Genomic DNA, 12,925 nt, shown 5'->3' with positions numbered 1-12,925 from the left:
ATGCAAGTTGCTGTAATAGTAAGAGAAGGCACAACATAAAACCTGTGTTGTGATTTACAGATGCATCATGAAGCAAACATTTAATTTTTCAGATTTTGATCCAATCACCAACTTTGCTTGAACAAGTTAAACAACTCCCATTTACATTCGCTCAAAAAACTTGCACAGCTCGCTTTTAGTTCACTTATGTGCGAGAACTGCTTTCAGAAGCAGCTACCAGTCCTGCTGCTCTAGAAACCTGCCAGGCGTATATTGCCAAGCTGTTCCTATGAAGAATGGATCTTTCTTTTTAGTCATGATGTGGAGATGCCGGTGATGGACTGGGGTGGACAAATGTAAAGAATCTTACAACACCAGGTTATAGTCCAACAATTTTATTTTAAAATCACAAGCTTTCGGAGATTATCTCTTTCGTCAGGTGAATAGTGAACGAGAGGTTCCCAAATCGCATATCTTATATTAGGCTGGGACACCATCACACCAATCAAAGGTGTCGTTGGTGTTCAGACAGGTTAGCCACGGAAAACAGTAGGTCCCAGTATGCTGAATACACAATGTGTCAAATTACACAGACAGAGAGAAAGAGACCCGAAAGGCAGAGAGAGAGAGAATTTCCAGTTGTATTAAAAACAGATAACTTTTTTTCCTTGCTGGTGGGGTTACATGTAGCGTGACATGAACCCAAGATCCCGGTTGAGGCCGTCCTCATGGGTGCGGAACTTGGCTATCAATTTCTGCTCGATGCTTTTGCGTTGTCGTGTGCCGCCTTGGAGAACGTTTACCCGAAGATTGGTGGCTGAAGTCGGGGAACACTTTGGCAGTCAAGGACATTCAGCCACCGATCTTCGGATAAGCGTTCTCCAAGGCGGCCTTCGAGACACACGACAACGCAAAATCGTCGAGCAGAAATTGATAGCCAAGTTCCGCACCCATGAGGACGGCCTCAACCGGGATCTTGGGTTCATGTCACGCTACACGTAACCCCACCAGCAAGGAAAAAAAAGTTATCTGTTTTTAATACAACTGGAAATTCTCTCTCTCTCTGCCTTTCGGGTCTCTTTCTCTCTGTCTGTATAATTTGACACATTGTGTATTCAGCATACTGGGACCTACTGTTTTCCGTGGCTAACCTGTCTGAACACCAACGACACCTTTGATTGGTGTGATGGTGACCCAGCCTAATATAAGATATGCGATTTTGGAACCTCTCATTCACTACTCACCTGACGAAGGAGATAATCTCCGAAAGCTTGTGATTTTAAAATAAAATTGTTGGACTATAACCTGGTGTAAGATTCCTTACATTTCTTTTTAGTGACAGCCTTGGCTCAGTGATAGTACTCTTGTTTTAAAAAGGTAGAAAGTTGGTCGGTTCAAGCTCCACTCCAGAGACTTAGCACCTAATAATCAAGACTGACACTTCAACACAGCGCAGAGGAAGTGGGGAGTGTTGCATTGTTAGAGGTACCGTCTTTCAGATGAGGTGTTCAAACAAGGCTCTGCCTGCTCAAAAGGATCTTAAAGATCACGTGGCACTATTTGAAGAAGAGAAGCTATGTCTGGTGTCCTGCACAACATTTATCCCTAACCACCAAAAGAAAATTATTTGATCAATCATCTCATTGCTGCTTGTGGAACCCTGCTGTGCACATTTTCCAACATTAGAACTTCAAAAGTAATGCATTGGCTGTAAAGCAGATGGGACATCCAGAGGATATGAAAGGCACTATATGAAGAAAGAAAGACTTGCATTTATAAAGTGCCTTTCACGACTTCAGGACATCCCAAAACGCTTTACAACCAATGAAGTACTTCTCAAGTGTAGTCACTGTTGTAATGTAGGAAACGGGGCAGCAAATTTGCACATAGTAAGATCCACAAACAGCAATGTGACGACGACCAGACAATCTGTTTTAGGTGTTGTTGGTTGAGGGATAAATATTAGCCAGGACACTTGGGAGAACTCCCCTGCTCTTCTTCTAATAGTGCCATGGGATCTTTTACATCCACCTAAGAAGCTAGACAGGGCCTCGGTTTAACATCTCATCCGAAAGACGGCACCTCTGACAGTGCAGCACTGGGAGTGTCAGCCTAGATTTTATGCTCAAGTTTTCTGGAGTGGGACTTGAACCCACAACTTTCTGACTGAGACAAGAGTGATGATACCTTGGTTCAAGTTCCATCTTTTCTCATATAATGACTCACCAAAGAAATTGCAGGAATACATGGATTTGAAATGAGAGATTTTGTTAGTGAGGTGTTAGTTACAGAGAAAACCAGGTATTCTTCTATTCTTTATGCATAGAGGAATTTAACCAACCCTCCCCCCGGCCACGAGTCTGTGCATTTGCAGCTATCTTAAAAGTTGCTGTTGCCAATTATTTTGTTTCGTGCTGGTGTCATGGCAGGCAGTAACACTTCAGCTAGTAAGGCTGCTGGTGGCCGCCAGCATGCCAGTCTGGCATTTACGTTGGAGCGCCTGAAAGCCAGCTTTGGTAGTGCATTATGGTTAACAACAGGAGCACCACAACACTTATGTCAGGAGCTTGACACTGATAGCAACAGAGCCATTCAAGGCAAACTCCAAATATAAATGTGGTATTATTATACTTCTTGTGCCCTGCCCTTCGTGCAGGTACCAGAGTCTATCCAACGCATACAGTGCCTGTTAACATCTTAATTTTTTTAAACCACCATCGCGCTTCTATAACCTCCAACGTGGGATTTATAGCGTAGATTAGAAATGTCAGACTATTCACATTCCCAACCAATACCTAGAAAACCCACATCCTTACGTATGTGAAAAAGTCTTAAAGATGACTTTTCTGCAGGTCACACGTCAATTCTCCCAGACAGAAAAGCCCAATTCTCCAAAGGCAGGTAAAGGGAGCTAGATCACAGATCAGCCATGATCTTATCAAATGGCGGAGCAGGCACGAGGGGCTGAATGGCCTACTCCTGTTCCTACGTTCCTATGTTCCTACTTGCCGTGGAGTCATTTTTTTCATAGAATCCAATCTTCTTTCACCTCGTGTGTGTTTTTTGTAAATTAAAAGAATGTGATGTAATCAATTTTTTTTTACAAATACATTTCAGCAGAATATTCCCAAAATTCAACTCAATAAAACTGAAACTTCTCGTGCATCTTAAAAAATGTTTTGCCTGAATATTCCTCTTTCATCAGCAAGTACTGACAAAGTAGGTGAGATCTGTTTCTCCTCCTCCCATATTAAGGAACAGAACCATTCATTAACCCACTATGTTTCTGCAAAGTTTATTCACCTGTTTATCTCCAGGCTCTTTTACCTTACAGTTCACTGTGGGTGGACTCCTCAGAGATGCCAAAACGACCCCCCTGCGTCATCTCCGGATTTTACCATTCAGTCCACCACCAATCTCATGAAGGTTCACTGGAGGTCACTCAGAAAAGTGGGGAACCATTGCTTGTGTGTGCTTAACGAGCAGCAACGGGAGGTCGTTGTGCCAATGGCCAATTGGGAGATACAAGACAAAGCGAATGAGAAATTCAATTCACGGCCTCTCATTTCGTGCCTGAAAAAACAGGCAGCTGGCAGTTGAAAATCAGGGGGGCACCTCAGCCACCCTGTTGCTGCCCAAGGCTGGCCTGATGGAATATTCAGGCGGGCCTGTAAATTTGCGAGCAACCGCTCGATTGAAACAGGCGTAAAGCTGCTAAAATACGCAATTCTGGGTCCTACATCAATTGTAGGACCCAGACTGCAAAATACAGGTACAAACAAGTAGAACGTGTGTGCTGCTCGCTCCAACCCAGTTCTATAGGAATTTAGTGGCTTAACCAGTGGCTACTGGAGGTCGCTCATAAACAAAAAATGGTCCAGGAAATTGTAAGTTTTTATTTGTGTGGGCCCAGGTGAAGCAGAAGTGCTCCTCTTAGACCCACAAAAAAACTCTCGTCCGTTCGAGACCTTCCTCCAGGATTGCCACCGCCACTGCACCCCCCCCCCACAAACCCAACTTGCTAGGGAGCTTGGTGTAAGAGCCAGCCGATCTCCTGCCTTTCCACCACGGGTGGGGCACCCATTCAGTGCCGCAGCGCTCCAGCAGCATTTAAATGAGGCTCAAACATGAATTTGGATCAGTCCTTGTGATGGCATGAACGGACAGGTAGATTGGCCACTCCACCAACTTTTGCGCCTGTTGTTGGAGCAGGGGATCAGCTGCCCTGTTCACAACTCAATGCAGAAGAACAATGAGGTTAGCTTATTCTCCCAATACCCAGGCCGCAGTATAAAAGCAGGTGCAAGGGTACAGTGCATAGCGGTTATGGTACTGGACTTGCGATGGCTGTGGTTCACAACCCACCAAACAGAGCTCAATAAATCTGGTAATTAATGAAACAGCACTAAAAAAATGCAAGCATGAAAACTACTGGCTTGCCGTAAAATCCTAACTGGTTCACTGTTATTCTTCAGAAAAAGGAATCTGCCACCACTCAGGGCACGGACATCTGCTCAGCCCACCGCAGTTGAACACATGGCCACTCATGGCTTTAAGGGTTTATCTTGCTGCAGAAGGTAGCTCTACTGTCAGACATATGAATAACACTTTTAGGTCAGGCGGGGATGGGATGCGGGGGTACAATTGCCAACCCTGTGATGTCAACAGCAGCAAAGTGGTAAAGTAAATGGGGCATTGTATTAGTTTCAAAAGTAGACTGTGTGTGTGTCTCTCCCTCTCTGCCTCAAGACATTCTTTTATAACTGTGCTCTTACTGTAACAGACAGCCTACTGTATGTGTACAAAAGACTGAAGAGAGGCCCAGACTGTGCAAGTACAATGAGTAGTTTAAGGCCACTGCCCAAAAGGCATACATTAAAAATAATCATTCTTTTAATTCACATGTATATTCCTACAACAAAGCACCATCAGAAGTGATATTTTCTCTCGGACTTGACACCAACAATGCAAAAGCCAAAGTGAAATTCAAGGCAAGACTGCAGATTTTTGCAGCCTGGTATCAATTTTATTTTTGAAAAGGAGTATGCTGTGCATAAATTTTTTATCTAACAGCAAAAGGACATTTTTCTGGGTTTTACCTTTTGCAACTTTAGCCGCATTTATGCGTAGAGTTACAGAGTCTATAACACAGAAACAGGCTATTCGGCCCAACTGGTCTATGCCGGTGTTTATGCTCCACACAAGCCTCTTCCCACCCCTCTTCATCTAACCCCGTCAGCATATTCTTCTATTCCTTTCTCTCTCATGTGCTTATCTAGGCAGTATTAAGCAGGTTAGCATCTTTGAAAGTAGATAAATCACCAGGGCCGGATGAAATGTACCCCATGCTGTTAAAAGAAGCAAGGAAGGAAATAGCAGAGCTCTGACCATCATTTTCCAATCCTCACTAGATACAGGCATGGTGCCATTGTTTAAAGGGAGCAGGGGATAGACCAATTAATTACAGGCCAGTCAGTCCAACCTCGGTGGTGAGCAAATTATTGGAATCAATTCTGAGGGACAGGATAAACCGTTACTTAGAAAGGCACAGAGTAATCAAGATTACTCTGTGCCTGTAATTAATTGGTCTATCCCCTGCTCCCTTTAAACAATGGCACCATCCCTGTATCTAGTGAGGATTGGAAAATGATGGTCAGAGCTCTGCTATTTCCTTCCTTGCATCTTTTAACAGCATGGGGTACATTTCATCCGGCCCTGGTGATTTATCTACTTTCAAAGATGCTAACCTGCTTAATACTGCCTAGATAAGCACATGAGAGAGAAAGGAATAGAAGAATATGCTGACGGGGTTAGATGAAGAGGGGTGGGAAGAGGCTTGTGTGGAGCATAAACGCCGGCATAGACCAGTTGGGCCGAATAGCCTGTTTCTGTGTTATAGACTCTGTAACTCTACGCATAAATGCGGCTAAAGTTGCAAAAGGTAAAACCCAGAAAAATGTCCTTTTGCTGTTAGATAAAAAATTTATGCACAGCATACTCCTTTTCAAAAATAAAATTGATACCAGGCTGCAAAAATCTGCAGTCTTGCCTTGAATTTCACTTTGGCTTTTGCATTGTTGGTGTTAAGTCCGAGAGAAAATCCAGCAGCATGGATTTGTTAAGGGAAGGTCGTGACTGACTAACTTGATTGAATTTTTTGAGGTGGTAACAAGGAGGATCAACGAGGGTACTGCATTTGATGTCGTCTACATGGATTTTAGCAAGGCTTTTGACAAGGTCCCACATGGCAGACTGGTCAAAAAAGTACAAGCCCATGGGATCCAAGGGAGAGTGGCAAGTTGGATCCAAAATTGGCTCAGCAGCAGGAAGCAAAGGGTAATGGTCGACGGGTGTTTTTGTGACTGGAAGGCTGTTTCCAGTGGGGTTCCGCAGGGCTCAGTACTATGTCCCTTGCTTTTTGTGATAAAGATTAATGATTTGGACTTAAATGCAGGGGACATGATTAAGAAGTTTGTAGATGATACAAAAATTGGCTGTGTGGTTGATAGTGAGGAGGAAAGCTATAGACTGCAGGAAGATATCAATGGACTGGTCAGGTGGGCAGAAAAGTGGCATTTGGGGAGGGCAAACAAGGCAAACGAGTACACAATAAGTGGGAAGATACTGAAAGGTGTAGAGGAAGTAAGGGACCTTGGAGTGCATGTCCTCAGATCCCTGAAGGTAGTAGGACAAGTAGATAAGGTGGTTAAGAAGGCATATGGAATACTTTCCTTTATTAGCCGAGGTATAGCAATACAAGAGCAGGGAGGTTATGCTGGAACTGTATAAAACACTCGTTAGGCCACAGCTTGAGTACTGTGTATAGTTCTGGTCACATTACAGGAAAGATGCAATTGCACTAGAGAGGGTACAGAGGAGATTTACGAGGATGTTGTCAGGACTGGAGAATTTTAGCTATGAGGAAAGATTGGCTAGGTTGGGGTTCTTCTCTTTGGAACAGAGGAGGCTGAGGGGTGATTTCATTGAGGTGTACAAAATTATGAGGGGCCTAGATAGAGTGGATAGGAAGGACCTACTTCCCTTAGCAGAGAGGTCAATAACGAGGGGGCATAGATTTAAAGTGATTGGTAGAAGGATTAGAGAGGAGCTGAGGAAAAAAATGTTCATCCAGAGGGTGGTAAGGGTCAGGAACTCACTGCCTGAAAGGGCGGTAGAGGCAGAAACCCTCAACTCATTTAAAAAGTATCTGGATGTGCACCTGAAGTGCTGTGACCTACAAGCCTACGGACCAAGTGCTGGTAAATGGGATTAGGCTAGGTGGCTCATTTTCAGCCAGCGCAGACACAATGGCCTCCTTCTGTGCTGAAATTTTTTTTATGATTCCATAATTCTATCCAGCTTCCCCTTAAACACATCTGTGCTATTCATCTCAACGACAGCTTGTGGTAGCGAGTTCCACGTTCTAACCACTCTCTGGGTAAAGAGGTTTCTCCTGAATTCCCTATTGGATTTATTAGTGACTATCTTATATTTATAACCTTTAGTTTTGGTCTCCCCCACAAGTGGAAACATTTTCTCCATGTCTAACCTATCAAATACTTTCATAATCTTAAAGACCCAGTCTGTTTAGCTTTTCCTAATAAGTATATCCTCTCAGTTCTGGTATCATCCTTGTGAATCTTTATTGCATCTTCTCCAGTGCCTCTATATCCTTTTTATAATAGAGGCGGAACTGCGCACGGTATTCCAAGTGTTGGATATTAAATACGAATGGAAATGATTAACGGGAATTACGCAACTCAACACATAAAAGCTCAGTCGTGCAACCATCACCTGTTTAGGTACTTCTTTTGTTCAAAAGGAGTTGACAAATTGGACATCAATTCCTCTACGGTCAAATTTGTTAAGAGAAAATATGTCATCAAGTCTGTCCAATGGAATAAAGGTCTGTAATGCCAGTCCAGGAGTACTTGTAAATAAACGATAGAAACATTAAACAGGGAGATAGAACAAGTACAGGAAACTAACCAGTTTAACGTGGGTGGTAGGTAAGATAATGGAATCCTTACTCAAAGATGTAACAGAAAACATCTACAAACCGAAAATATAATAAACAATAGTCAGCATAGATTTCAAAAGGGAAGGTCATGCTGGATCAACCTTATTGAATTCCTTGTAGAACATAAGAAATTGGAGCAGGAGCATGCCATACGGCCCCTTGAGCCTGCTCCGCTATTTAATAAGATCATGGCTTATCTTCAACTTCAACTCCACTTCCCACATCCCTTATGAAGAAGTAACAGAAAGGGCAGACAAGGTAAGGCAGTAGATGTAATATATTTGGATTTTCAAAAGGCCTTCGATAAGGTACCACATAGTAAACTCATGACTAAGTTCAAAGCACATGGAGTCAGGAGACAAGAAGCAGAATGGATAGCAAGCTGGCTACAAAACAGAAAACAGAGAGTAGGGGTTAAAGGTAGTTACTCAGACTGGCAAAAGGCAGGAAGTGGTGTTCCACAAGGATAGGAACTGAAACCACTGTTGTTCACCATTGACGTAAATGATTTGGACTCGAGAATCAGAAGTACAATTTCAAAGTTTGCAGACGACAGCAAATTGGTGGTCCGAAAGGTCTTCGACCCGAAACGTCAACTCTGTTTCTTTCTCCACAGATGCTGCCTGACTTGCTGAGCTTCTGCAGCATTTTCTGTTTTTATACCAAATTGGGGGGTATAGTTAATACCAAGGACTGCGACAAAATATAAGAAGACATTAATAAATTTGCAAAATGGGCATGTAATTGGCAAATGAATTTCATATAGATGAGTTATTACATTTTAGTAGGAAGAATAAGGGGGCCACATAATGCTTGGGCAATAAATCTAAATATGACCATAAGAGATAGGAGCAGGAGTAGGCCATTCCGCCCCTTGAGTCTGCTCCGCCATTTAATGAGATCATGGCTGATCTGATTTTTACCTCAACTCCACTTTCCTGCCTTTTCCCCATATCCTTTGACTCCCTTGCTGATCAAAAATTTGTCTAACTCAGCCTTGAATGTATTCAATGATTCAGCCTCCACAGCTTTTTGGGGTAAAGAATTCCAAAGATTCACGAAGAAATTCCTCCTCATTTCCGTCTTAAATGGGCGACCCCTTATTCTGAGACTATGCCCCCTAGTTTTAGATTCCCCCATGAGGGGTAACATCCTCTCACCATCTACCCTATCGAGTCCCCTCAGAATCTTGTATGTTTCAAGAAGATCTCCTCTCATTCTTCTAAATTCCAATGAGTATAGACCCAACCTGTTCAATCTTTCCTCATAAGACAACCCTTCCATACCCAGAATCAACCTAGTGAACCTTCTCTGAACTGCCTCCAATGCAAGTATGTCCTTCCTTAAATAAGGGCGCCAGAACTGTACGCGGTACTCCAGGTGTGGTCTCACCAGCACCCTGTACATGCTTTTATATTCCATCCCCCTAGCAATACAGGCCAATATTCCGTTTGCCTTCCGGATTACCTGCTGCACCTGTATGTTGACTTCTTGTGTTTTATGTATGAGGACACCCAGATCCCTCTGTACCGCAGCATTTTGTAGTATTTCTCCATTCAAATAATATTTTGCTTTTTTATTTTTCCTCCCAAAGTGGATGACTTCGCATTTTCCCAAATTATATTCCATCTGTCAAATTTTTGCCCATTCGCTTAACCTGTCAATATCCCTTTGCAGACACTTTGTGTCCTCATTGCAACTTGCTTTTCCACCTATCTTGGTATCATCAGCAAATTTGGCCACAAGACACTCTGTTCCTTCATCCAAGTCATTGATATATATTGTAAATAGTTGAGGCCCCAGCACTGAGCCCTGCGGCACCCCACAAGTTACAGATTGCCATTTTGAAAATGACCCTTTTATCCCGACTCTTTGTTTTCTGTTAGTTAGCCAATCCTCTATCAATGCCGGTATATTACCCCCAACACCATGAGCTCTTATCTTCCGCAGTAATCTTTTATGTGGCACCTTATCGAATGCCTTTTGGAAATCCAAATATACTGCATCCATTGGTTCCCCTTTATCCACCCTGCCCATTACTTCCTCAAAGAACTCTAATAAATTTGTCAGACATGATTGGAGACAATGGAGTAGAGGAGCAGAGGGATCTGGGGGTACTGTTACACAAATCACTAAAAGTAGCAACACAGGTTAATAAGGCCATAACAAAAGCAACCAAGCAGTGGGGTTCATTTCTAGAGGGATAGAATTGAAAAGCAGGGAAGTTATGTTAAACTTGTATACAACCTTGGTTAGCCCACACTTGCAGCACTGTGAACAGTTCTGATCTCCATATTATAAAAAGGAAATAGAGGCTCTGTAGAAGGTGCAAAAAAGATTTACTACGATGATATCAGAACTGAGAGGTTATACCTATCAGGAAAGATTAAATAGGTTGGATCTCTTTTCTTGAGAAAGGAGAAGTCTGAGGGGTGACTTGATAGACGCCTTTAAGATTATGAAAGGGTTTGATAGGGTAGACGTGGCAAAGATGTTTCCACTTGCAGGGGAGACCAGAACTAAATATAAGATAGTCACTAATAAATACAATAGGGAATTCAGGACAAATTTCTTTAGCTAGAGAGTAGAACTCACTACCACAAGGAGTAGTTGAGGTGAATAGCATAGATGCATTTAAGGGAAAGCTAGATAAACAAATGAGAGAGAAAGGAATAGAAGGGTATCCTGATAGGGTTAGATGAAGTAGGGAGGGAGGAGACTCGTATCGAGCATAAACACTGGCATCGATCTCTTGGGCCGAATGGCCTGTTCATTCTATGTAATTCAATGTAATATCGGCTATTATCAATGTGAGATAACCAAAGCAAAACCACCCATTTGTAAAGGACTTTATAAAAAAGGAGAATCACCTGGTTCACCTCACAACAAAGATGTGAAGTGCATAAGGAAGCATGTGCAAAATATTCCTAGCAGTGAGCCCCATCCCTTACATTATGTGGAAATAAAAATCAGATGTAAAACAGGCTGCTCATTCGCTATCACCCATCTTACACTATCGCACAAAGTCAAAAATTACCCCCTATTCTCAAGATGAAAGGAACCCACAGTAGAATAAGTCTCTGCTGCCATCAGGATAATTAACGTGGGATCCTTTCTATTTGCAAATGTTGCCAAAGACGCAAGACTAAACCGCACATCTGCCATTAGCTCCACTCTTCGGAGGGCAAATTTGAGTCCGAGCTTCCGACAGGGAGCCTCAGTCCCTGGCAGCACACATCAGAAAATCATAGAATGCGCATGCCCGAATTTCCATTATGCGCTGTTGGGGGCAAGGCTCCTAGTCAGCAACCAAGACTCAGAAAATGACCACTCTAATGTAGAAGTACCAATAAATTACCTTCTCTCTCTCCTATTCTTATAAGCCTTGCTGGTTTGTCCTGCTATGTGAGCCCAGGCCCTTCACCTACATTTCTCTCTCACAGAAGGTTGTGGGTTCAAGCTCCACTCGAGGCTTGAGCACATAATCCAGCCTGACACTTCAGTGCAGTACTGTGGGAGGTGTCGTCTTTCAGATGAAACATCTGCCCTCTCAGGTGGACATAGAAGATCCCACAGCACTATTTCAAAGAACAGCAGGGGAGTTCTCCCGAGGTCCTGGCCAATATTTATCCCTCAACCAACATCACAAAGACAGATTGGGGTTTTATGGGCTTAAAACAGGTACAACGCAATTTGGCAGAGGGATATGCAGTCAGGCCCCTGCTAAATCCATCTGTTCCTGGCAGCAGTCGAAAACATATGTAAATGAAGTGCCTAATTTCTGTTTTCGGCCCCTTTGCCAAAACTGGTTGGCGATGAGCGGAGCTTCGTTGAGGATTTTTCAGCAGCCCCAGTGAAAGGTAAGTTTATTTTGTTATTGAAAATTCAGAAGTTGTTATATCCCATTGCTATTTGTGGGACCTTGCTGTGTGCAAATTGGCTGTCCTGTTTCCCTACATTACAACAGTGACTAAACTTCAAAAGTACTTCATGGGCTGTAAAGCGCTTTGGGAGGTCCTGAAAGGTGCTTATAGAAATGCAGGTCCTTTCCTTTCCTGTGTGAACTGAACACTGGATCAATCATGGCTGTAAACACACGAAGCATGGCGAAGCGATCTTTAAAACCTCTCAATAGGCACAACAACACATGCAGCTTGCTTATCAACAGATCTGAATTAATTTTGGGAGTAAGGGGGCATTGTTAAGGGTGATAATAAATAAATCAAAAACCGACACCTACCATCGTGAGAGATGGTTATCCTGGGGATTGAATCCTTAGCCAAGCCCAAAACGTAGACATTAATGGAACACAAAGTCGCAACGTAAACAGCCAGAAACGCAGATCCTCCTTTCATCATTTTGCTGTTTTTTTTTAAAAAAAGTCCCGAAACTAAAGGGGGAAAAAAAATCCTAAAAATGTCCACTGCTTTTTCCAATTTTTTTTCCTCGCTGTAGTCTGCACCAAACGTCAGCAAAATAATCGGACAAAGAAACAAAGTACACACACGTCGACCAGGTGTTTGAAATAGAAGCCACTCCTTTCCCTCTTACTGCCTTTCTTTTTAAAACAAACTTTTCATATCCAAACCCTCCTTTGCAGTTGTATTGCTGCTCAGTACCGAATCCTCCGGAGTTATGAAACTTTTTTTTGCTTTAAAAAAAATGATACTTGATGTCGACAGCCCGACGCGTTACGCAGTCCCTTTTGTTACTATATCTTATCGAACATTGCAACAGCGCCAGGTAGCGCAAGGCGCATGAATCAGAGGGACGGGCTGGTCTTGAGTCACAGCCCATGTGTACCTAAAAAAAACTACATCCTCTCATCCGTTCCCAACACTAAAATCTTTCTGAATTGTAGGATTTTTTTGCAACTAGTGGTAAAATTGCACCGCGTGGCTCTGCTGTGTTAATTGCAGTAGACAG

At 42.9% G+C, this 12,925-nt stretch overlaps 1 protein-coding gene across 1 annotated transcript in view; it reads right to left on the bottom strand.

Moving 5' to 3' along the window:
* The window catches only part of sema4f (sema domain, immunoglobulin domain (Ig), transmembrane domain (TM) and short cytoplasmic domain, (semaphorin) 4F), a 204,916-nt gene extending 192,251 nt beyond the window's left edge, over positions 1–12,665 (bottom strand). Inside the window, exon 1 of the mRNA XM_067980026.1 lies at positions 12,240–12,665. Coding sequence (XP_067836127.1) covers positions 12,240–12,357 — 118 coding nt within the window. The 5' untranslated portion in view covers positions 12,358–12,665. The remainder of the gene's footprint in view (positions 1–12,239) is intronic.
* Between the last annotated feature and the right edge of the window lie 260 nt (positions 12,666–12,925).

The sequence above is a fragment of the Heptranchias perlo genome, chromosome 1 (assembly GCF_035084215.1).
Source record: "Heptranchias perlo isolate sHepPer1 chromosome 1, sHepPer1.hap1, whole genome shotgun sequence".
Classification (NCBI taxonomy): domain Eukaryota; kingdom Metazoa; phylum Chordata; class Chondrichthyes; order Hexanchiformes; family Hexanchidae; genus Heptranchias; species Heptranchias perlo.
The sequence above is the reverse complement of the archived record's forward strand: the minus strand, read 5'-3'. Positions and strand labels throughout refer to the sequence as shown.